Source organism: Leiobunum rupestre, chromosome 4, assembly GCF_980474605.1.
Source record: "Leiobunum rupestre chromosome 4, qqLeiRupe1.1.hap1, whole genome shotgun sequence".
Lineage (NCBI taxonomy): Eukaryota > Metazoa > Arthropoda > Arachnida > Opiliones > Sclerosomatidae > Leiobunum > Leiobunum rupestre.
The window spans coordinates 20,925,968-20,948,236 of record NC_143387.1 but is presented as its reverse complement, the minus strand read 5'-3'; the positions used below and the strand labels follow the sequence as shown (position 1 = coordinate 20,948,236).

Below are 22,269 nucleotides of genomic sequence, written 5' to 3'. Positions count from 1 at the left end.
ACGGCTTTAAAAGTCACTCAATTACTTAGGCCTAAGGTGGTGCCTTGGGTATTAGCCTAGATGATTATTATAATTATCATCACAACAGTTGTTAGTAAATTATTTACAATTCAACTACCAAGCGACATTTTAGTTGACCATTTCCAAAACAGAAATTCGGTTTTCAGTTATAGTATTGAAAGTTACGACGTTAGAAAAAGTATTTAACAATAGATATTAATTTCCTAGTTACCTGAAACAAATAATTAACATTCGGAATGTTGGTTTGATTGTAATTTATATGATATCAGCTGCTCTTCGAGAAAGCCGAAATCAGCCTTTTCAGTTTAAAAAGAGGCGAAAGTGAGATTTTGGTTTTTCGTCTGCTAAGCAAGCGATAAATCGAAAAGCGTCTGTTTAGCAGACGCAAAATAAGCAACTTGTGGCGTTCTCCCGTTGGCCGCTTTTCTTTGCGAAAAGAAAAGTCTAATTGCTACCCACTAAATCTGTTGTAAAAAAAAACCTAATTCTATCTATGGTTCGAAACTCTTGCAGAAATCTTTGAAAAATGTTGTATTTTTTTTGCGAGCTTTTGTAACAAATATAACCAGAGTACGTACAAAATGTTTCGCCGACTATGGAGACGCTCCGAAGTTACTGTTTGAACGTAGTACGCTCAACCTATTTTCAAATGAAACAACGTTTTAATTAATATTTCTTTTCGACTGCTGGCTGCCCAAACGAATTTTACAATACAATTATGAAAATTCTTAGTGACGTAGCCCGGTGGGACCCAGGGGCATGTGCCCCCTCGCTACGTTTACTTGTGTGTACAATTGTTAAAATTTTATCCCCGAATGAATATCCTAGTTACGCTATTACACCAACCACAGCTGTGACAAAATATAAACTAAATATATCTGACGCGTGCATTAAGGGCACCCAAGGATATTTCAAAGTATTTATGCTCGTTTTTATACGCGGGCCAAATATTATATATCAATGTGTACCATTACTTACTAAAAACAGTTTTATGGGCATCAAATCCATTTTCTACAGATCTCTAGCTGTTATAAAAATTGTTTATTACCATTCAACAAACATTCTTTGTCCTTCGAAGTCGTAAATTCTTTTTTCTTCGTTGTCGTAATTAAACAGGTTAAGCGAGAGAAGCCCGTTACATGTGCTTCGTAAACTTATAAGATTGCTTCATAAGCGCTGTCACCTTAGCATGGGGAAACAATACTGTAGAGTTCCGTACGGCCGACTCTCTTTTTTTTCGCTAGCCCATAGCGAAGTATCCTATTCCGAATTCCGAGACAATCTTGCTAACGTATAGATAAGAAAAGCGTTGACCTTCATTCGATAGAACAATTACCGGAATAAATATACCGCCAGCAATTCAAAGGTACTATTGAAATCGTTCTACCGAAGAGCGGCACATGACCGTCGCTATTCATCAGGCCAAGATACATTTTTGAATTAAAAATGCGTTTTCTTTCTTGGTCGTTGTTGTTCTGCTCATTATGGTTTGTTTGTAACAGCCTCAGCTTCACGCACAACTTGAGAGATTCATTCTTTAGGCTACATCACAGGCTGTCCGGGTCAAAAAGCTATCACGAAATTCGTAAAAGGGTGAGTGCAAGAATTTCTCATAGGGAAATATTATTCTTGAAACCTAATTACCCTCGAGTTTTAACAGTTTTAGAATTGACCGTAAGTTTGGCATACACTTGTTTGTTAAATTTTCAAATTAGATATGATTGGTTATTTGGAATTTACTACTTTACTTTTATTCAAAAGAAATTTAAAATACCCCTATTGTACAATTTTATGATCAAGTATGTCTCTATGCAAAATGTACTTGGCTTCGTATTTTACCATTGAATAATCTCCAAAGCTTTTGATGCCACTTTAATATTGAGGCCATGACCAGGAAAACAAAATTTTAGTTGTTCTACTTTACGATTTACATTAACATGAAAGAGGTTTTTAAATGATTAAACATAGGCTTTTGTGACTGATACAATGGATGAACTACGTTTGTATACAGTATTTTCAAATTTTATATAGAAAAATTGGAAATTGATCACGTATCTGTTCAGCTTTATGTTGATTTCATAGCAGCTAGCGTATTGACTTACTAATATCCGGAAGATAAAGATATATTATCAAAGTATATGCTATTCTACATCACTCAAATATCCATTCAATATTCGACCTTATTTCTCTGAAAGCCGAAATCAAAAAAAGAAAATCTGAGATCTACAAACTTCGAAAAGTTAAACTTACGATGTTAGTGACGTGTCGCCATTTTTGCGTGAACAATTTAATTACCCAAAATAGAAATTTACCACAGTTTTTACGTTGACAAAAAGGTCGTCAAACAGCTTTTGGTACTCTCATTTAAGTGGCGCCTGGTTGAAAACGCCTCTTTGAAAATCAGAAGTAAACGTCATAAATTAGCTGGATCATCTCGTATGAATGTTAATAGGTTTGGATTTGATCAGAGTTACAATTATACGAGAAAAGATAAGTGATAACTTTAGAATTAAAAGAAGTGGGATAAAAACTAGCTTCTGTGAAAAGTTAAAGAAGAGTCTTTCTTAGAACATCCTTTTGAGAAGCTGTGAATCGCGGACGTGCACAAATGTACAGAATGAATCGTCCCAAATTATTGTGCCAATAAATGTTCGTTTTCAAACCATTCCAGTGTACATGTAAGAGTTTTAACAATTTCTTATTCTCATAAAACAGCGTAGTTGCAGACGACAGGAGGTAAACCAAAACTATTATAGACTTAATTGGTCAGTCCGTTCTCAGGAAGTGATTTCTTTAGTTATTGCTGTTAAAAGAATGTAACGCTTTTTAACTGAAATATTACACTTCTGGTATTAATTATACATAATATCTATAATTTGGCGTGTCTAACGTAATTATTTCATTAAGGTTGAAATCAGCAATCTTCGGTTTTTGGAATTTCTAAAACAATAGTTAAGATTTTCTATCAAAAGGTATTTTGACGAATTATGAAATGGCAACCCTTAAGCACCCTCGAAAAAAGCTAAAGTGATTATGGATTGAGGTTTTACAGAAGGTTTAAATTTCAAAACCACCAAGTACAATTAAATGGGCAGTAGAGGCGGATGGACACATAGCGTTCGCCCGCGAAATTTCGCTGGCAAATCGCGACGCGTCGCGTGACTTAAATAGAATGGAAATGTGTGTTTGGGCCTTTACTTCTAGAAAAGATTTATTTGTATGTATCGAGACTCATAAAATTTTTAACAGCCATAAGCATTCTGAAAAGTTATATAACTCAAATTAGCATTATCAAGCTTTGTTTGTCCTTAGAAGATTTTGAGAAAGAGTGACGTAAGATGTTTGTGAAATTAAATATTTTTTTGAGTTATTACTGCAAAACAAACGACCTTTATCCTGTAATTAAAAACTTCAATAATGTGCCACCACTAAAGTTAATAAATAGAGCGAAGGGCATTCTTAATATATGATCTATCTATGGTTAGAAAGATCCATTTTTAAATAATGTGTTTTCATTTTAATAATAGGCCACAGATGATGTAGCTGCGGAGCTCAAAGTTATCGAAACACCTCCGGAAAGTCGAATCACAAATTCAACCAAGAGAATTGGACGTGCCACATTTAAGCTTCAACCATGTGGAAAACCACAGGATATAATTTACGTAGAAAAAGCGGTGGTTAAACCAAATCCAGTAGTTTTACCAGGACCGATGGGAGTTTCTTTCAAATTTGTTGCCAGAGAAAACATTACGGGACCTCTTCAGGTAGTTATATTTTATGAGATTCTTAAAACTGAACCGAAATTATCAGTGACGCCTCATTTGGAGGCATTTGTTTCCTGGGTCTGTGGAAGAGAAGAAAGTATATTGCAAAATTTCAGACCATTCCAAACCATACGAGAGCATCACCTGTATTTTTGGATAAAGGGCTTACAATATCATAGAATCCGCATGATGGCATTGTCTAGCGCCTGGAAATCCAAGATGGCGGCCAATTCAAAATGGCGGATTAGTCTGATTTTTAACACTCAATATATCGGCTTTTATTCATCCGATCATCATGGGGTTTTTACCGAGGGGCTAACAACTCTTAGAAAGTCTGTACACCGGATTACGCTTAGATTAGCACTGCCAAAGGCAGGGACTTCAAAGATTACGCGTAATCCCATTAGTACAGTCAAAGGTACGGCTCTGTACACCGATTACGCGGAGTGATCAGCCCCTCGGTTTTTACCATGGGATGACATGTTATAATATCTAAACATAATATTTTAAGACAGTTTTCGCTATATAGCGCCATCTGCTGGCAAATCGAGAAAATATGTTTTTTCAATAGTTTGATCTAGGATAAATTGGTCGTTTCCTTTAAACGAAACTTTTAAATAAATTAATTGTGTAAACATAAGTATTGTAGAGTACAATACCTTTAATTTAAAACTGATTTGAGCTCTGTAGTGTAAACACAAGCTGCGCTGCAAGGAAAAGAAATAAGGGGGGTCTCTTACTTGTTTTGAAAAGTTAAAGAAAGCGCGCCGTACGCATTTCGTAGAGAGATGGCGCCAACTTACTACGGGCAATGTTTTTCTTTTGCGATTGCACGTGAAGAATACAGTTTTAGTTTCGGAATTTGGGCCTTCACAAAAGATAAACAGCGATGGCGGAAAGCTGAGTTAGAAGTGATAAACGACTTATAAAGTGTATAATATGTCGAGAAAACACAGATAAAACGGAACTGACCAATCCCGAGGATGATAATTCTTGGAATTCGCTTTTGCAAGATGCAAAGCTTCGTAAATTTGAACCGTTACTTGAACTGGAACAAAGAGTGCAATTTCCAACTTTAAATGAAATATTTGTGAAGTGCGCTATCGCATGAACCAACTGAAACGCTAACCAGGAGATCTGGTCGGCAAAGCCTTGGAAAAGGTCTGTATATTTTGTCAGAAACAAATATATGAAAGGAAGTAACACACGGGAAGCGATAAAACAAGCATTAGAATTGAGGTCAGACGAAACTATACGACAAATACCCACAGGGATGTAGTGGCCGTTGAAGCACACTATCACAGAACGTGTTACCTAGGAGCAACAAACACAACACCCCACACAAGGAGACCGCAACCCGTCAAAAGTCGCGGATTTTCTTGTGTACGTTTTTCATTGGCTAGACGCTTTAGCGCCTGCTGCCGTCGGAAGGGGAAAATACGGAAATTGTCTCCCCCCCCGCCCGTAAAATGTTCAGCGTAAAGGCTCGTGACGCTCGTCCAATGAAATTCGTACACAACCCTTCGTTAGCGTGATTAAAGGCTAGCTGCGTTCTCCTTGTGTTTGTTGCTCCTAGGTGTTACAAGGACTACACTAGAAAAACCAAAATATCTGATTTAAAAGAAACAGGTGAAGAAGTCAACGTGTATGAAAAAGCAGAGACGCAGTCAATGAAGCTATTATATTATTAATTAATTAATTAATTATATTCGTTAACCAATCTGTCTGCTCCATGCTTCATTTATGTAAAATAATGGAATTTCTCTTCACGAAGTTTACGATGCGTGCGATGCGACTAAAACGCACTTGCGAAGGAATATTGAAATAGAATTGGGTAACTCGTTGAACTTTTTCGTTGTAAATAGACGGGTTTATGTTATCCATGGATTCCCTATTAGAAGAATTCGTCAAATTGAAAACCAAACTTGAAGAGTACGGTGAATTAGAAAAATCAAAACAATTAATTCGTGAGACTGCCATTTCACTGCGTAATTAAATTAAACGTAGCAATTTTGAGCAACACTGGCCACGTATGCCACAAGAGCTGAATTCGGACTATATCACGATACCATCTTCCTTGTCAGATTTTTTTACGTATTTCTTAGGCGGAACAATTGCACCGAACGAATAAAAAAAGTGTCTTGGTCTTTAGCCCAAGATATTCTTTACGAAGTAACAAGGGGAAAAGTAATGACTCCGAAGCACATTTTATTTCCTTGGGTAATCAAAACTTTAAAAATTGCCAAAGGCCTCGGACATTCCGGTTCATATTCTACATTAGAGGGAATAGACACAGCACTATGTATAGAGAAGCTAGAACAAGTGGATGCTACGACGTACCCCTTCCAATCAATACACGCGAAAACGTACCAACTGTATTAGCATTTGACAATATCAACCGTCAAGAAGAGGTTTTTAGGGGGGCTGCTACATCCCATCGAGTCAATGGGAATAACGTTCAGCGTTCGACGGGAGAGTGGGTGCCCACGAGAGCCACAACTCAGATTAACCGAAGCGATAACGAACTATTCACTAACTAGGAAAATCGTTAGATCCATGCATCGTCAAAAAACGAAAAGGATCTCCTTCTATCGTGTCAAAAGATCTCTGCGATTAGATATTATAAATTGTCATTCCATGGTAAAAAACCCATGATGATCGGATAAATAGAAGCCGAGATATTGAGTGTTAAAAATCAGACTGATCCGCCCTTTCGAATTGGCCGCCCAGGGGCGTACCGAAGAGAGTACGTTTGGGGGGGTGGGATGTAAGTGAAATTTGCCAAGTAAACAACAAAGTTTGTCAAGTCGTCTAAGTTCGGATTGTTACGGTAGATTTCAATTTAAATGTTCATTAAAATTATAATCGGTGGCGCCATCCGCTGTTAGCGGCGGGAACTATATACTATACAATTGAATTAATAGTACTAATGTACTTTGAAAGTTATAGATGGCGCCACCCGTATAATGATAGAGTTGACGGCTGAGTGCGCCGACTGGAAATTTCAGAATTTGTTTCGCGAAACCACGACCACATTGTAATTTGCCTATTGATAAAAAACGGTAACTCTCATGGCGGCCACTATTAACACTACAGCTGTGACGTTACAAGTTTTCAAAATCGTATCAGACGACAACACTCTATTCAATGGCGAAAACGGCTCGGCATCTAGTTATATTGAGTGAAGCATTTGCGTACTCTCATTATATATAAAGTGAGATACACGAAGAAGAAAACAGAGATTGAACGATGATACAGCAATTTAAGAATCCAATCAAACCCTCTTACTATTTTCTCGTCTTGTATCCCGCTGTAGTAAAAAATAGATACATTTCATCCTGACGAATACTAGTGGTTGTTAACTGAACTGCTTTGAATAACTGGAATAGGGACTTGGCAGCTGGGGAAAGAAAGGGGGTCGCATAGGTATGACGTCAAGGTATACGTACAGTTTTTCAAAGTGACATCTAACGGGACTTCTACGAATTAACACGGCGGCCATTACGGTAACAGTTTTAACCATTTTAACACTGCACTGAGTATGTTTTCCAATTAAATAAAGCCCTCGACGAGTAAATCGAGTAAACTCTACTTTGAAAGTTTAACGCCTGATAGTAAGAAAAGGTATCTTGAGAAAATTTCTTTTATAAATGGTCTAGACCCTTACCAATTAAAAAAAAGTGAGTGTATTTGTATCGTCGAAAATCAAGATCAAGGCACCAATACCAATTTCGAACATCTTCCGCCAATATTGTATCCTGATCTATACAATTATTTAATATCTGGAATATCTCCTTTTACATATGCGCAACTTAAAAATTATAAAGCTTTGGATGCATACAACCAGTTTGTTTGTGGTTTTGTTCAGCAAGTCGCACTTAAGGTGTTTGAAACCTCTAAGAATGTCCTTGTTAAGTGTAGAGTAAGTATCAATTTTTGACTTATTTTGGTTGTTTGGGTATAAAAATATCTATTTGTTTTCAAATATCCCAAAGGTTTTACATTTTCAAAGATTAAGAGAAACGCCTCTTAAAACCTGGATCATTGCTAATGAGTATGGGGTTATTCAGTCCGGACATTGCACATGCATGGCTGGATTGGACGAGTGTTGTACGCACATTGGTGCACTGTTATTTTACATTGAGTATGCTGTAAGGTATCGAGAAATAATAACTGTAACAGGAAAAAAGGCGTATTGGAAAGTTCCTACAATGAAAGATGTTACATATGGCCCAGTTGTTAATTTAAATTTAATTTCTGCAAGAGCGAAACTAAAGCTTCTTAATGAAACTTTAGAGTCTGCCAAGAGTGGTTCAAATTTGAATTCCGTGAGTGCAAAAACCAACATTAAAAAACAGGAAAACATTCCAAAGATAAGTATGGGGTTATTCAGTCCGGACATTGCACATGCATGGCTGGATTGGACGAGTGTTGTACGCACATTGGTGCACTGTTATTTTACATTGAGTATGCTGTAAGGTATCGAGAAATAATAACTGTAACAGGAAAAAAGGCGTATTGGAAAGTTCCTACAATGAAAGATGTTACATATGGCCCAGTTGTTAATTTAAATTTAATTTCTGCAAGAGCGAAACTAAAGCTTCTTAATGAAACTTTAGAGTCTGCCAAGAGTGGTTCAAATTTGAATTCCGTGAGTGCAAAAACCAACATTAAAAAACAGAAAAACATTCCAAAGATGAGTTTACCAGAATTCAACGAAAGAAATCTGAAACTATATGAAAAATTCCCCAATGCTGCAATATTTCGTACCCTGCCAGAATTTTTTGAAAATTTCAAGCCAAAGTGTGTTGATGAGATAAATCCTCCTTATTTACCAGACCTATATTCTGAAAAACATACAGCCCTTTCTTTCAATGAACTTCTGGTTGAATGTGAAAAAATAAATATTGATCTGACAGATAAGCAAATTAGTAGAGCCGAAAGAGAAACGAAGTTACAATCCAAAAGCAAGCTATGGCAACGACTCCGAGCAGGAAGGATTACTGCATCCAATTTTAAAAGAGCTTGTCATACTGACCCATCCATGCCTTCTTTATCATTACTAAAAATTATATGCTATCCAGCCAATCATAGTTTTTCCACTAAAGCAACCAGGTGGGGTTTGGAGAATGAAGAGACGGCTAGAAAGGTTTATTTTCAACAAATGAAAGATAACCATGTTAATTTTGTTGTGCAAGATTCAGGCCTGGTTTTGACCAAAGAATATCCATACTTAGGGGCATCTCCAGATGGTATGATTTCATGCGATTGTTGTGGCAAAGGTGCCCTTGAAATTAAAGCTCCTTTTAGTTTAAAAAATAGCTCTCTAGACGAAAAGTCTGCTAATTCATGTCTGTTATTAACTGAAAAAGGGTATAGATTAAATAAAAATCACCCTTACTACTATCAAGTTCAAACACAAATATTTGTTACGGGAGCTGTTTATGGTGATTTTTGCGTTTGGACTCTCGTTGATTGCCATATAGAACGTATACTTCCTGACATGGAATTTTGGGAAACCAACATTGCAAAGGCCGAAAAACTTTTTAAATGTGCCATACTACCTGAGTTGCTTGCCAAATTTTTCTCAAGAGAGCCTTGTCAAATTAGTAGTCAAGAGGACCTTCAGAGTTTACCAAAGTCACGCCTTCCAAATCTTTCCGAGAACTTAGAAATAACTAGTCAAAGTTGCATTCCGAGTCAATCATTGTCACTGGGACCAACTAGTCAAAGTAACCCAAACCTTCAGAAACCATGTCCAACTACTAGTAAAAAGAACCTACCAAATATTTTGAAAAAACAACCACGAAGTAGTCAAAGGAAATCAAGTCAAGAAAACTTTAGCAGCCCAACCAATAGACGTAAAGTAGTTAGTCAAGGCAATCTTCCAAGTCCATCTAAGTTACATCCATTAAATAATCAAGGCAACTGGAGTCCATGTAAATTTCATCTAATAACTAGTAATGGGAACTTTCGAAGTCCATCAAAGTTGCACCCAATAAATAGTAAAATCTCAAATAGTCCTGTACCAAGTTCCCCAAAAACTATTTTGAATCATCCGAGCCATCACGCTATTCAGTTGGGAATGTTCAGTCCAACGAAGAATGTTCATAAGCCCCCCGGCATCACAGATGTCCCAAGACACTTTCAAAGTCCAAATAAAAATGAAAACCAATCCCTCTCTAATATACTCAGTCCACGTAAACCTTTTGATCAAAACCACGATAGTGATAATTCTGAAAAATGGTGTTATTGCAAAGGAAAAGATGATGGCTCTAAAATGGTAGCATGCGACGAGGAAAATTGCCAAATTAAATGGTTTCACACTCAGTGCTTAAAAATAGTTGTTCTAGCAAAGAAAAAAAAATGGTATTGTCCAGACTGTATTAAAATCCGCCAATCAAAAAAGAAACCTAAACTTAACTATGGTACTTGATTTTAATTAAACATTTAAATGTACCTGATTTTAACCTTAAAACATGAGTTTAAGCATAGATAAAATGTTTCATTAATTTTATATTAATTGCCTTTCTATTCATTTTCTAATTTATTTAAATTTCACAGCAAAAACATTTTAGTACATAAAATTTGGTTTTGTCAATTAGTTCACTTTCAAGGTTATTCCAATGGCACAACTGATGGACAAAGATTTACTAGGGCACATGCTACTAAAGCTATTTTATCAATACTAGCTTCATTCTCCTCGGGTGCACCATGTAAAAGTTCAACGGGTATTTTGTTATGTAATATAGTAAATTTTTGACGGAGATGTCCTATGACTCTTTCAACATGTATGCGAACGTTAGCAATTTTTCTGGTCTCCTCGATAGCCTTTGGATCTAATTGCTTTTTATTTTTGGTAAAGGTGGGTAATTTGACAGTGGCATAGTATAGGCCAACAGAATCTTGAATATTGAAGCCTCTATCCGCTAATACTACATCCCCAGGCATTAATTTATCCAAAAATTTACAATTTTCTGTCTAGTATTTATCGCTAACTCTACCCCCCCATCCTTTAGATAAGAAACTGACAGTTCCTTGAGGTGTAATACCAATAAGGAACTTCACGGTATTATGGTGTTTATAATTTGACCATGTTTCTGCTTGTCCAAGTACGCTTGATGGTTTTTCTGTAAATATCTCAAAGCAATCAATAATCACGGCGACTTTAGTATCAAAATGTTCGCGAAAGGACATGGGCATTGTTGCTTGCAAAATATGTCTTTCTGGCCAGTAAACGTATCTGGCAAGTCGCATGACCAAGGCATCTAATCTGTTATAAAACATCCTCCCCACTGTTCTCTCGGATATATTGAAGCGATAAGCAAGATCTCTATTTGTAAGAGCTAGCCTTAATTTCAGTAGTGTTAGAATGCATTGTTGAAAAGCTGATAGTTTAGAATTTTGAAATAGATAAGGTGTTACTTCGTCAACTATTTCCATCAAAACTTCATACGTTTCAAGACCCGTGTAAAATTTTACTTTTTCATTGTCTGCAATGAAAGAAATCTCCGAATAGCTTTTCATTTGCAACTGATTGCGTATGAACTCTAACTCTGAAAATTTTCCTTGCATTTCACTTTGATAACTCAACAGAAGCCTTTCTTTTTCTCCTAATTTGGCTGTTAAATCATTGATTAATGTTTTGGCTTCATTTAAATTCGTGATGGCATTTTCTAAGTCAATCAAATCACAAACATTAACACAAGTTTGCGTACTAAAGTCTTTGCTTAGATTATCAGTTTGTGTAGCCATATCTGTGGAAAAAATATATTCAGTCTGAACATACACACTCTTATTTTTTTTCCTTATTTGTCTATCAGTTGGTTCATTGAAGTCCATCACCAAATCTTCAATGACAGTACTATTTAAAATGAGGGATACATCAGTAGAGACATTTGCTGATGAATCGTTGTTAATGATAGATGGTAATTCCACATAATTATCAGTAGTAAAAGACTCTCCATCAATTAAATTCAAAGGTTCCTCATTAGCTGTTGTAATTGCTGAGAATGAGTCTTGGTAGAATGAAACGCTAGGCTGCTCAGACAATATAGTTGCCGACTCTCCTGGTAGTTTGCGATCTAACATAAAAAAGCAAAATTAGTAAATATTATTGAATGTTTATTATAAGATTAATTAATTTTACTTGTTTTAGATTTTGAGCGGTTAATTTTTCTTTTATATCGCTTAAATCTGGATAAAAGTTGAGAGTTGTCTTCTGAATTTTTTCCATCACTATCATTCAAATCCATACAGGGGACCCAGTCTGGATTGGTTTCATCAAAAAGAGAAGCTGGGGCTCCTAACAGAAACTCATTAATCTTTCCAATTCGACATATTTTAAAAGAGAGTAAAGAAAATACCTGAGTGAAAATGATTTGAGCATACCCTAAGATGATCACTTTCTCCACTAAGCCTTAGCTTTTTAAGCCACAGTTCATTACGACTTATTGATAAAGTTTTAGTTTTATCGCACTGATTGACTATCTTTTTCGGTATTCTATGAAATCTAATTAGTTCCCCACTTTCATTTAAATACCCAGTTTTGCTCTTACACACACTTTTGAACCATTTTTATTAAAAACTCCGAAAAAATTAGGCAAATCGCTACCGTAATGGCGGATTTCAATATTACAGTTCAAGCAACTGCCACAGATGGCGCTAAATTATTAATCTATAAAATTGTGACGTAGCGCTGCCAAGTCCCTATTATTCATACCCAAATATAACATAAACAATTCGAACACTTATTACTGAAATATTAACGTAAGAACAACCGACACTGCATCACACCATATGATCACACGTTATCTTTACCCAACGCAACTTTAGGAATATTGGCTTGTGAAATTTTCACTTTCCTAAAGAATATCACTATAATATTCACGACTTACCTAATTTACCCGAAGTAAAAAAAACTGTAACATCTCCTATAGAAATTAAAACTATTTTTATAAATTTTATACAGATTGCCAAATTTAACGTAGAAAATGAACACTGAAATAATAACGAACAACCGATATTCTCTATCAAGCGTCTATCTGCCTTTCCATTTTATAAGGTGCTGTAGGAAAAATGACTATTTAAAAAGCTTTTACCACAAGGCTGAACTAAAGTTCCGACACACTAGCTGCCTAGCATAGAAATCAGGTCTTGTAAGTTATACATAAAGAGAAGCAACTACATAGAAATCTCAAACATAGTTAATGATTTTAGGGAAGTAATTTGCTGGGAAATTCTAAATGATTTGTTGCAATATCGTTTACTATCGATTTAGGAGTTTTTTAATTAACTAACATGTTTCATGATTTTCATTTTGCCAAGTTCACCTCGATTTGACAACTCTACAAAGCTTTGGGGGGGGGGTAGCCTCCCCCCCCCCAAAGGTACGTCCCTGTGGCCGCCATCATATATTTCGGCGTTTAGGGCTCTGGCTATCCTTGAAAACTGCCAATAAAACTATTTTGTCCTATATGTGAGCGGGCCATTGCAATTTATAGTGAAATTCTTTACAATTATTGCACGGCATTTCGTTATTTATTGATAATCTTTTTTTTGTATTTTTGACTTTGGTATTTTTATAGGAACATCGGATTTCGACGAATGCATTAATGTTGTTTGATGAATATCAACACGCCATGCAATAATTAAGAAGAATTTAGCTATAAATTGCAATGGATCGCTCACATATAGGATAACATGTATTTATAAATTTATCAAAAATATAATGGTATGTTACTTTAGCGTTACAAAGATTAATCCATTTAAATATTTTATTGGTACAAAGATTTCAAGCAACTTTAAAAAATATTTTCATTAGTTAAATACTGTAACAATTATGTGTAGGAAGTACATACAGGGTGCTACGGATAAGAGTACCGAAACTTTTATATTGTATTCTATGGGTCCCTACGAGTTTAAAATGTCAAATTAACCATGGTCGTTCAAAACCCCGTTTAAGAGTTACGACCACTCCTAAATCGGCCTTAAACAACAACAAAATAAACGCAAATGTGAAATCTTTATTCTTCCTTCAATTGTTTTCATTAACTCATCGGTTTTTTTTGCGATAAAGTGACAATCTTTTAAGATAATGATAACATCAGCTAGACTCTAGTTGTGAGTGATACGCAAAAACCAAGGACACATAATGAAATTGTTATCTTCTTCAATAAATAAAAAAATGTATTTACAACAACTGTTCAAATACCCACTTTGGACAACGTCGTAAAAATGATTGACGGACGTTTTCAAAAAATTTCTAGTGTACTAAGAATAGTTTAACATCCATCAATTACGCGCTGCGTTAGTCGTCGACATCTTGGACTTCGGTTTTGTAAACTAAGTCTTTGAGATGTCCCCAAAGATAAAAATCGCGTGGGTTCAAATCAGGAGATCGTGCCGGCCTTGGATTGGCTCCTCCTCGTCCTACCCACCTCAAAGGAAAGGTCGCGTCAAGATGGTCTCTTACGGCACGGTGGAAATGTGGTGGCGCTCCATAGTGCAAGAACCACAGTCACTGTCTAGTCGCTGACGGAATAGCTCTGGTAAGGCTCATAGAAAAAATTCTAGGTACGACTCTTCATTTCGCCTAGGCGGAAGGAAGTAGGGTGCCACTAAATTGCCTCCAACAATGCCACACCAAATGTTGAGACTCAATTTCTCTTGGTGCAATGTGACACCAGCTCCCTGAGGGTTGTTTTGCCTCCACTGGTGGCTATTGTACAAATTGAGAATACCATCTCGGGAGAAATTGGCCTCATCGCATGCTAGGATGATACTTGGGAACTGCGGATCGTAAATTTGCGCTGGCCACAAACCACTGGTAGAAGTTGATACGGCGAGGATAGTTGGCTTCGTTTAAGGCTTGGACCATGCAAAATTTAGGGGTGTCGTCTTACCAGTTGTTACTCTTTGTTGCATAAATTAGGGGTAGTGAATTTCCAATTTTTACTTTTTGTTACATAATTTAGGTGTGGGGTCTTTCCCGTTGTTAATTTTTGTTGCGTAAATTAAGGGTGTGGGCCTTACTTGTTGTTAATAATGTTTTACGTAATTTAGGGGTTTGGGTTTTTCAATTGTGACTCTTTGTTGCGTAAATTTGGGGCGGGGTCTTTCCAGTTGTAACCCCTGTAGCATTAGGGTGTCGGTCAAGAGTCGGGTATGGGTCTAAAAGTCGTTTTCAGGTCGACGACCGTATGCTGACTCAAATTGTTCAATTTTTTTAAACCCCAAAAATTACAAATTTCCATTTTGAGACTTTATAAAGTCGGCAAGTCGACTTTATTGTACAGTCGATATGCCGACTTGATAAGGACCACACATGTATTTTTTTCATATTTTAAAAATAATTGTATTTTATTGTATAATTATACTTGAAGTTAATTTTTACTAATTATGATTAATTAATTTTTAGAAATTAATTATTTCCCCTGTAGCAAATTAGAGTCGGGCCGACGTCGGCAAAAGGTACTAAACACTAAAGTCGGCCGACCTTTGGATTGAGGGTCGAAATGTCGTAGAGGTAAAATGGTCGGCCGACTACAAAACGTCGACTCTTTACCGCCAATTAATAGACCTAAGAACCGACTCCGAAAGGACGTCGGGCCGACTTTATATTAATGCTTATTTCCGACCCAAAACTGATCTCATTATTAGATTTTCGAATACAAATAAGTTTGAAGAAAATATAAAAGTGAATAAAAAATTCATCATCATCAAATAGTCAGAAAATAATTAGAATATCCCCTTTTCCTAAATAAATATGGTCGGTTTCATAAAGTTAATGTCGAATCAAATAATTAAATATAAGGTCTATTTTAAGTTGGATAATGGTCGGCATACCAACCATAAATAGTCCCAAAAAAGGATTTATGGTTTTAGTGTCGAAAAACGTTCGACGTTTTTAGGTCGGCATTTGGTCGTCGACTATAAACCATTGAATTGGGAATAATACTGCTAGAATTAAAATTACCATTCCAGTTGCCATGGTTACGCGGGACCTATTCTGATAAGACTGTACGAAATTCATCTTTATAATTAGGCGGTAGCGCCATCTATATTTTGTAAAGTTATATGGCTAAAAATAAATAATTATTAGCTAACTCACCGTAACATGAGTTAAAAAGGATCGTGTTGACAGAATAAAATTATTTTTAAACAACTTCAAAGGTTTGTTTGTTACGAGAAATCATAGATTTCAATTTCGCATCAGATTAGCGAAAAAATTCAATTGCAATAGTTGCCACCAATAGAGACAGATACCCCACGGTAGAACGATAAAGTTGATAAAGTCTCCTTATGGAACGAAATTGGTCCCGCGCCAGCCAGATTTAGTTGTACCTCTATTTATTCCCAACTCAATGCTATAAACCGACTTTTCGACCGTACCCCGACTCTAAACCAAAGACTATATATAAATAGATTGGCGTGTTCAATGGCTCAACTTGCATACGATAGCAGACGCTGGTCAAAATTTTCCCCGCGCTTCAGAGTGCTACTAGTGGCGCCTCTAACGGCTGGTCAAAGGCTTCTCCCGGGTTTCGAAAGTGTTAACAGGTTTTTTGTATGGAGCCGCCTGTCTAGTAAGCGAAGCGTATATAGTCTTTGATCTAAACCGACTTCATGTGTTACAGGGGTTTGCGATTTACGATATTATTTCAAAATATTAATTCCTGATTTTTATTGATACTGATTAATTATACTCTAAATAGATTAAAAAAATTTAAATGTATTATTAAATAGGCCTATTGATACGAGCACAAAAGTTTTTCAAACGCTTCATAGTTTAAAAAATTCAAAAGCACGCGCCAGTTAATACTTTCGCAGCGCCATCTCCGGACTAGCAGCATGTTAGAAGTTTATTGGCGAACTCGCTTGAGATGAGAGGTGTAATTGTTGACTTGTGCGCTTAATTTTCTATTCAAAATTAATGGAAAAATCATTGAAATCTTGAGAAATACATTAAATCTAAACTAACAAAGTAAGTTTTTCAATAATATATCAATATAAATAATATCTATATCAATTAATTATAGCTTTGTGAACAATGTTTTGCATGAGCTGTTAGGCCTTGGCAATTACAAGGTCATGTGTTTTATAAATAACATATAAAATAGACTACAACATCAAAAGATAATGATATTTGTTAAAAGTATTTGAATTGTAAATGTTTTTACGTATTAAAACCTAGAAGCTGAATTAAAATGTTTCTTTTCTATATCACTACTATATTAATTCTATGTACTTCGCCAAAAGATTTTTAGACTTGTTTATTGTTTGGATTAGTTCTATTAATATAAATAGCTCATTTTTATTGAAAATTATTATCGATTCAATCTCAGCTAAATTACTGTTAAGGCATCAAATTGTTATTAAGTGGTAGTTCCGAAGTGCGATTTAATTTGACGTCGGCACAACGTCGTTTCACAGTCGGAATTGTATGTATAAGAAGTTAGCCCAACGTCGTTTCCGAGTCGGAAATATGCCTTTTTGAAGTCGGCTCATAGTCATTTCTGAGTCGGCCCATAGTCCTTTCTGAGTCGGCCCATAGTCTTTTCTGAGTCGGCAAATAGTCATTTCTGAGTCGGCCCATAGTCATTTCTGAGTCGGCCCATAGTCATTTCTGAGTCGGCCCATAGTCATTTCTGAGTCGGCCCATAGTACTTTCTGAGTCGGCCCATAGTCCTTTCTGAGTTGGCCCATAGTCCTTTCTGAGTCGGCCCATAGTCCTTTCTGAGTAGGACATACATCGGAAGTGAGTCGAATTTTTTGTCGATCGACTACTTTTCTACTAGGACATTTCGACCTTTCAGAGTGGGGTGGCCCGACAGTAGGCCGACCTTTCTGTTTTAAGACACTAGCCGACGTCGGCCCGACTCTAAAATGCTACATGGGAAATGGCCCCATAAAGGCTGGAGACAAATCACTTGCATCTCGGTACGTGACGTTTTGACCCCGCCGGCTTGACTCCGCCGTTTCGACCTCGGACGTTAAGACCCCTAGGAAGATTGAACCCCAGCCAGTTTGACCCCATCCCCAATTAATAAATACTAATTAAAAAATTAATACGTTTATTCAAATAAAATATGTTTAGTCCATTAAAAAATTATGGGCTAGGCCTCTCAAATACTCCAAGTTCGTGCGATTTTTATAATCGACCACAATTTTTTCGTCCGTTTTAATATATTTACGACGCTTTTTGGGGGGTTCTTCTCCGCGAATGAATTCTTCGTAGTGTTGGTCTCGCCCAGCCTGGACAGTTCTAATGCCATCAATAAATTTCCAGAGCGTCCGATTGGCCCTCATATCTTCAGAAAGTTCATCGAAGGCTTTTCCGATTGAATCAAGCGGAACGATTTTTAGTTCGTCTTTTGCGCTGAATGACTTTCCTTAGAGTCTCCCTACTTATTAGACGGCCGCATACCGCAGTAGAAACACCTTTCACTGCGTTGTTAAGAATTACAGCTGGTCTTTCAACGGTATCTTCCGCGTGTCTCTTGATTATAGTACGTATAACCTCTACTTGAATTTGCGCAGCATCGCTGCCGTGTGAGTGATTGTTAATTACCGATATAACGCCATCCGAGAGTGTTGTGTGTAGCCGAGCTTTGCATTCACAACTACATCGCTTGTCACACCTCCAAAATTTAATAGATCTGTCACTACTAAGTTTCGCGAAACAAAATAGATGTCCATCGTGCGACAACTTCACTTCACCCCGCTTAGACTTAATGACCTCCATTTAACACTGACTAATTCGAAATAATTTCAACTATTTATATACCTCAAAAATTAAAAAATAAAATACCTAAAAAAGAATATCCCTGAAAATAAAAAACCTAAAATAAGAAGATGAGAAATTAAAGCTTGGGTCAAAGTGGTCGGGGTCGAAAGGGTCGGGTCCGCTTGCATCTATAGGGTTAGAAAGATAAGTCATTGATGATTTTATATCCGGTATTTATACTTTTGGCCTAAATATTATACTGAAAACGTTCAGTGAAAAAGATTCAAACTCTCATTAACAGATCAAAATATTGGCTCGAAAAAAATTGAATTTCCTCTTCGGCCTGGAGAGTTGGTTTGATATTCCCTGTCTAACGTTTCCACAAGGACGAGTTGGCTCTTGCGAATACGAAGATGTACATATATGTAACATCACGCGGTTAATTAGCCGCATCTGCACCAAACAGAATGACGAAGAAGTCTGCGGATGCCCAATATCGATGGTAAGGAAACGAAGTAGCTGTTTTCAGCCGAAAATAGCGCACGCTAAATTGGATGCTATTTAGGCCCGATAAATAGTTAAAAATTGCATACGAGTGAAATAGCGCCCACTAACATGTACGAGGGATTCTTATTATAGTCAAAAATAGCGTATGTGTGCGTTATTTTGACTTGTTTTAAGGCCAAAAATAACGCTCATTAAGCGGAATGCTACTTACTCCCGAAATGTAATCTAAAATATCCTACGAGTGCGCTATAGCTATTTTGACCTGTTTTCGGTCAAGAGGGATTCTATTTACGCCCAAAAACTAGTCAAAAATAGTCTACATGTAAATGTGTATATTTCGACTTGTTTATAGGTCAAAAATAGCGCTCAGTAACCGTAATGATATTTTACTCCCAAAAAATAGTCCAAAGGAGCTATCAAGTGCGCTACAGCTAGTTTGACCTGTTTTAGGGCGGAAATTGCATCCATCTTAGCTGGCGCAATTTTTGGCTGAAAAACAAGACATAATAGGTTTAGAAATATACTAAGAAAACCACCCTTGTCTGATAGACATCATACTTTCTATTAGGGAACTTACTATTCGAAACCTGTGGTTCTGGAATTACCCGAGATACCGGAAGACGTGCCTCCGTACTTGCTGTCTGGCGATTTTCAAGGAACACTCACTATTTGGAAAGACGGCAAAATGATAACTTGTTACACGGCAGAAATAAATTTGACTGTTGAAACTCGCAATCCTCATCAGTAAAATGATAAGGGCGATTGATTTTGAATTCTGACTTTTTGCGGTTATTTTTCAAAAAAATAAAAAATAATAGACATTAAAAATAAACCGATGAAGTTTAATTTTCGCATTCACGTTCTTTTTTTCGTTATAAATATGGTCAGGGTTATAAGGGTACTATCGGTTGGCTTTGAAGGTAGTGTTTTCAGCATGTTCTTCGGTTTTTGATTAAGAAATTAAAGTGCAAATTCATTAATTGGGAACTAAATCTAATACTTTGAGATTTGAAATTTCAATTAATTTAGTTGAATCTTTGACGAGGATTTCGAAAAGCCATTAAAAATTGGGTTTTTGATAGGTCAATGGTCGAAAATTTCAAAGCCACTAAATTGGACAGACAATGATATACTCTTAGAACACATTTTTTCAAGAAAGCAAGTCAAAGGGTTTTTACTGTTGTTGTTCCACGTAAAATCCTTTTTGAAATGATTTTGGTAACCATTAGGGTTCAATCTTGCACCGTTAAGTTTTCATTTTCGATTCCTTCAAGGATTCTTTTAGGGGTTTGGTGTCAATCTCATTTATAATCCGTTCACGGCTCTAAAATACCCGTTTTATAGTGAGAAACTATTCGTCGTATAACAACATTCATGAGTGACCAAGTATTTACATCTATATAAATTATCGTTTTATATTATGTAGTACTTTTTCATGTGAATAGGTACATTTTAAGATGTGCTGTGTCTATTAGTAAGGTGTTGTCTGTTGGTCTGTGTATGTGTATTTCTTGTATACGTAGGAAGGTAGGTATTAAGTTATATGAATGTTGGAATTTATGTGCATTCGTATCTACGTACATATAGGTATCTTATAAAGGTTTCAACCCTCTAGTTACCCTGACACTATCAGGGTAATCTCCATTACGTAGGTAAATCACCTTTAATTAATACCACCCTCCGGTATACCACATATCGAAACCTTAGTTCATATTTAAGATACATTTATCGCGATTATCGCGTAGATTTTTAAACAAGAAATACAGCCATAATAGTCATAGTTTGTAAAAAATAGTGGCGCCCGCATTTTGGCGTGAAATACATTTTATATAATAAACTGAGATGTTCTATAATACAACCTAATGGTCAAATGCTAACGTATTTACGTTCTAAACTCTGACTGTTATAAGAATCCTTTCAGGTTCAAAGTTAAACCTATGGACTTCCTGCACTAAATTCCTTAGTTTCTGCTTCACAAAAAAGGATGCAATGAAGGATCTAGGTGATCGGATAGGTACTTCACAGGTTTCCCGTAATTTTGGAGGAGTCTCTAAATTGTAAATACTGGTGTGGCGTTTTGAATATTGTACATAGTCTAACTTGCCTCGAAGAAGATCCTTGATTCACCATTTTGAAGATCCCCTAATAAAAGTAAAAGTCCAAATACCTTGGAAATCCTGATTTCATTTCATATCGGTTATGTGTTAAAACTCACCCTTTCTTTTACAAAGGGTTTTTTACACCGATAAAGTCAACTATTTGTACTCCAAACAATCTTTCGGTGAAAGACTAAATTTTTAAATCGTGAGAAAAACGAGAAAAAGCGTGCCAAAATAAAATGTACACTCTGTTTAAAAAGTCTTCGACAGGTGAAATTTTTGCCCTCTTTTTAATTCTGCTAGAAAACTATAATAGATAGATTGATAAAACCAATTGCAACTATTATTTATTTTCTAATATCTTTCGTTTTTTATCGGTTTCGTCCGCCAAAAATTAATAGTTTGGCGGGAACCGTCAAAACTCATTTTTGAGAACTTTTTAAATATTGGTTCTACGGCAATGACTCTCGCGTTTTTGAATTCACAATGGTCGGTTCATATTTAGAAAGTGGAAAAATTATTCCTCTACAACCAACGGTTGAGAAGTTATCGCGTGTACAAACTTTCGTCGAAACTAGGAAACACCTAAAATGCATCCAGCGATTATTAATAACGCAACTTCGACAGCGATCCAACAACATTGAAAATATATTTAATTAAAGGCCGGTTTAAAAAAAAAACAAATTCCTAGGACAATTTGGCAAGTGGTTTTAAGAATATCCTTTTTTATACGCTAAAGCTTTTAAAAAGCTATTTGCGTTATAAATTGTTTATAATAATTGTTACCACAATTTCAAACCAGCCTTTAATTAAATATATGATGTTGGATCGCTGTCGAAGTTGCGTTATTAATAATCGCTGGATGCATTTTAGGTGTTTCCTAGTTTCGACGAAAGTCTGTAAACGCGATAACTTCTCAACCGTTGGTTGTAGAGGGATAATTTTTCCGTTTTCTAAATCTGAACCGACCATTGTGAATTCAAAAACGCGAGAGTCATTGCCGTAGAACCAATATTTAAAAAGTTCTCAAAAATGAGTTTTGACGGTAGCTGCCAAAACTATTTTTGGTGGACGAAACCGATAAATAACGAAAGATATTGGAAAATAAATAATAGTTGCAATTGGTTTCATCGATCTATCTATTATAGTT

The 22,269-nt window shown here is 36.1% G+C and overlaps 1 protein-coding gene across 1 annotated transcript; it reads right to left on the bottom strand.

Moving 5' to 3' along the window:
• Window positions 1-10,403: 10,403 nt before the first annotated feature.
• On the bottom strand, window positions 10,404-11,540 carry LOC149946850 (uncharacterized). Its single transcript, XM_090170832.1, has 2 exons — window positions 10,790-11,540; window positions 10,404-10,720 (listed from the first exon to the last, which is right to left on the bottom strand). The coding sequence occupies exons 1-2, from the start codon at window positions 11,538-11,540 to the stop codon at window positions 10,404-10,406; spliced, it is 1,068 nt and encodes a 355-aa protein (XP_090026958.1).
• Between the last annotated feature and the right edge of the window lie 10,729 nt (window positions 11,541-22,269).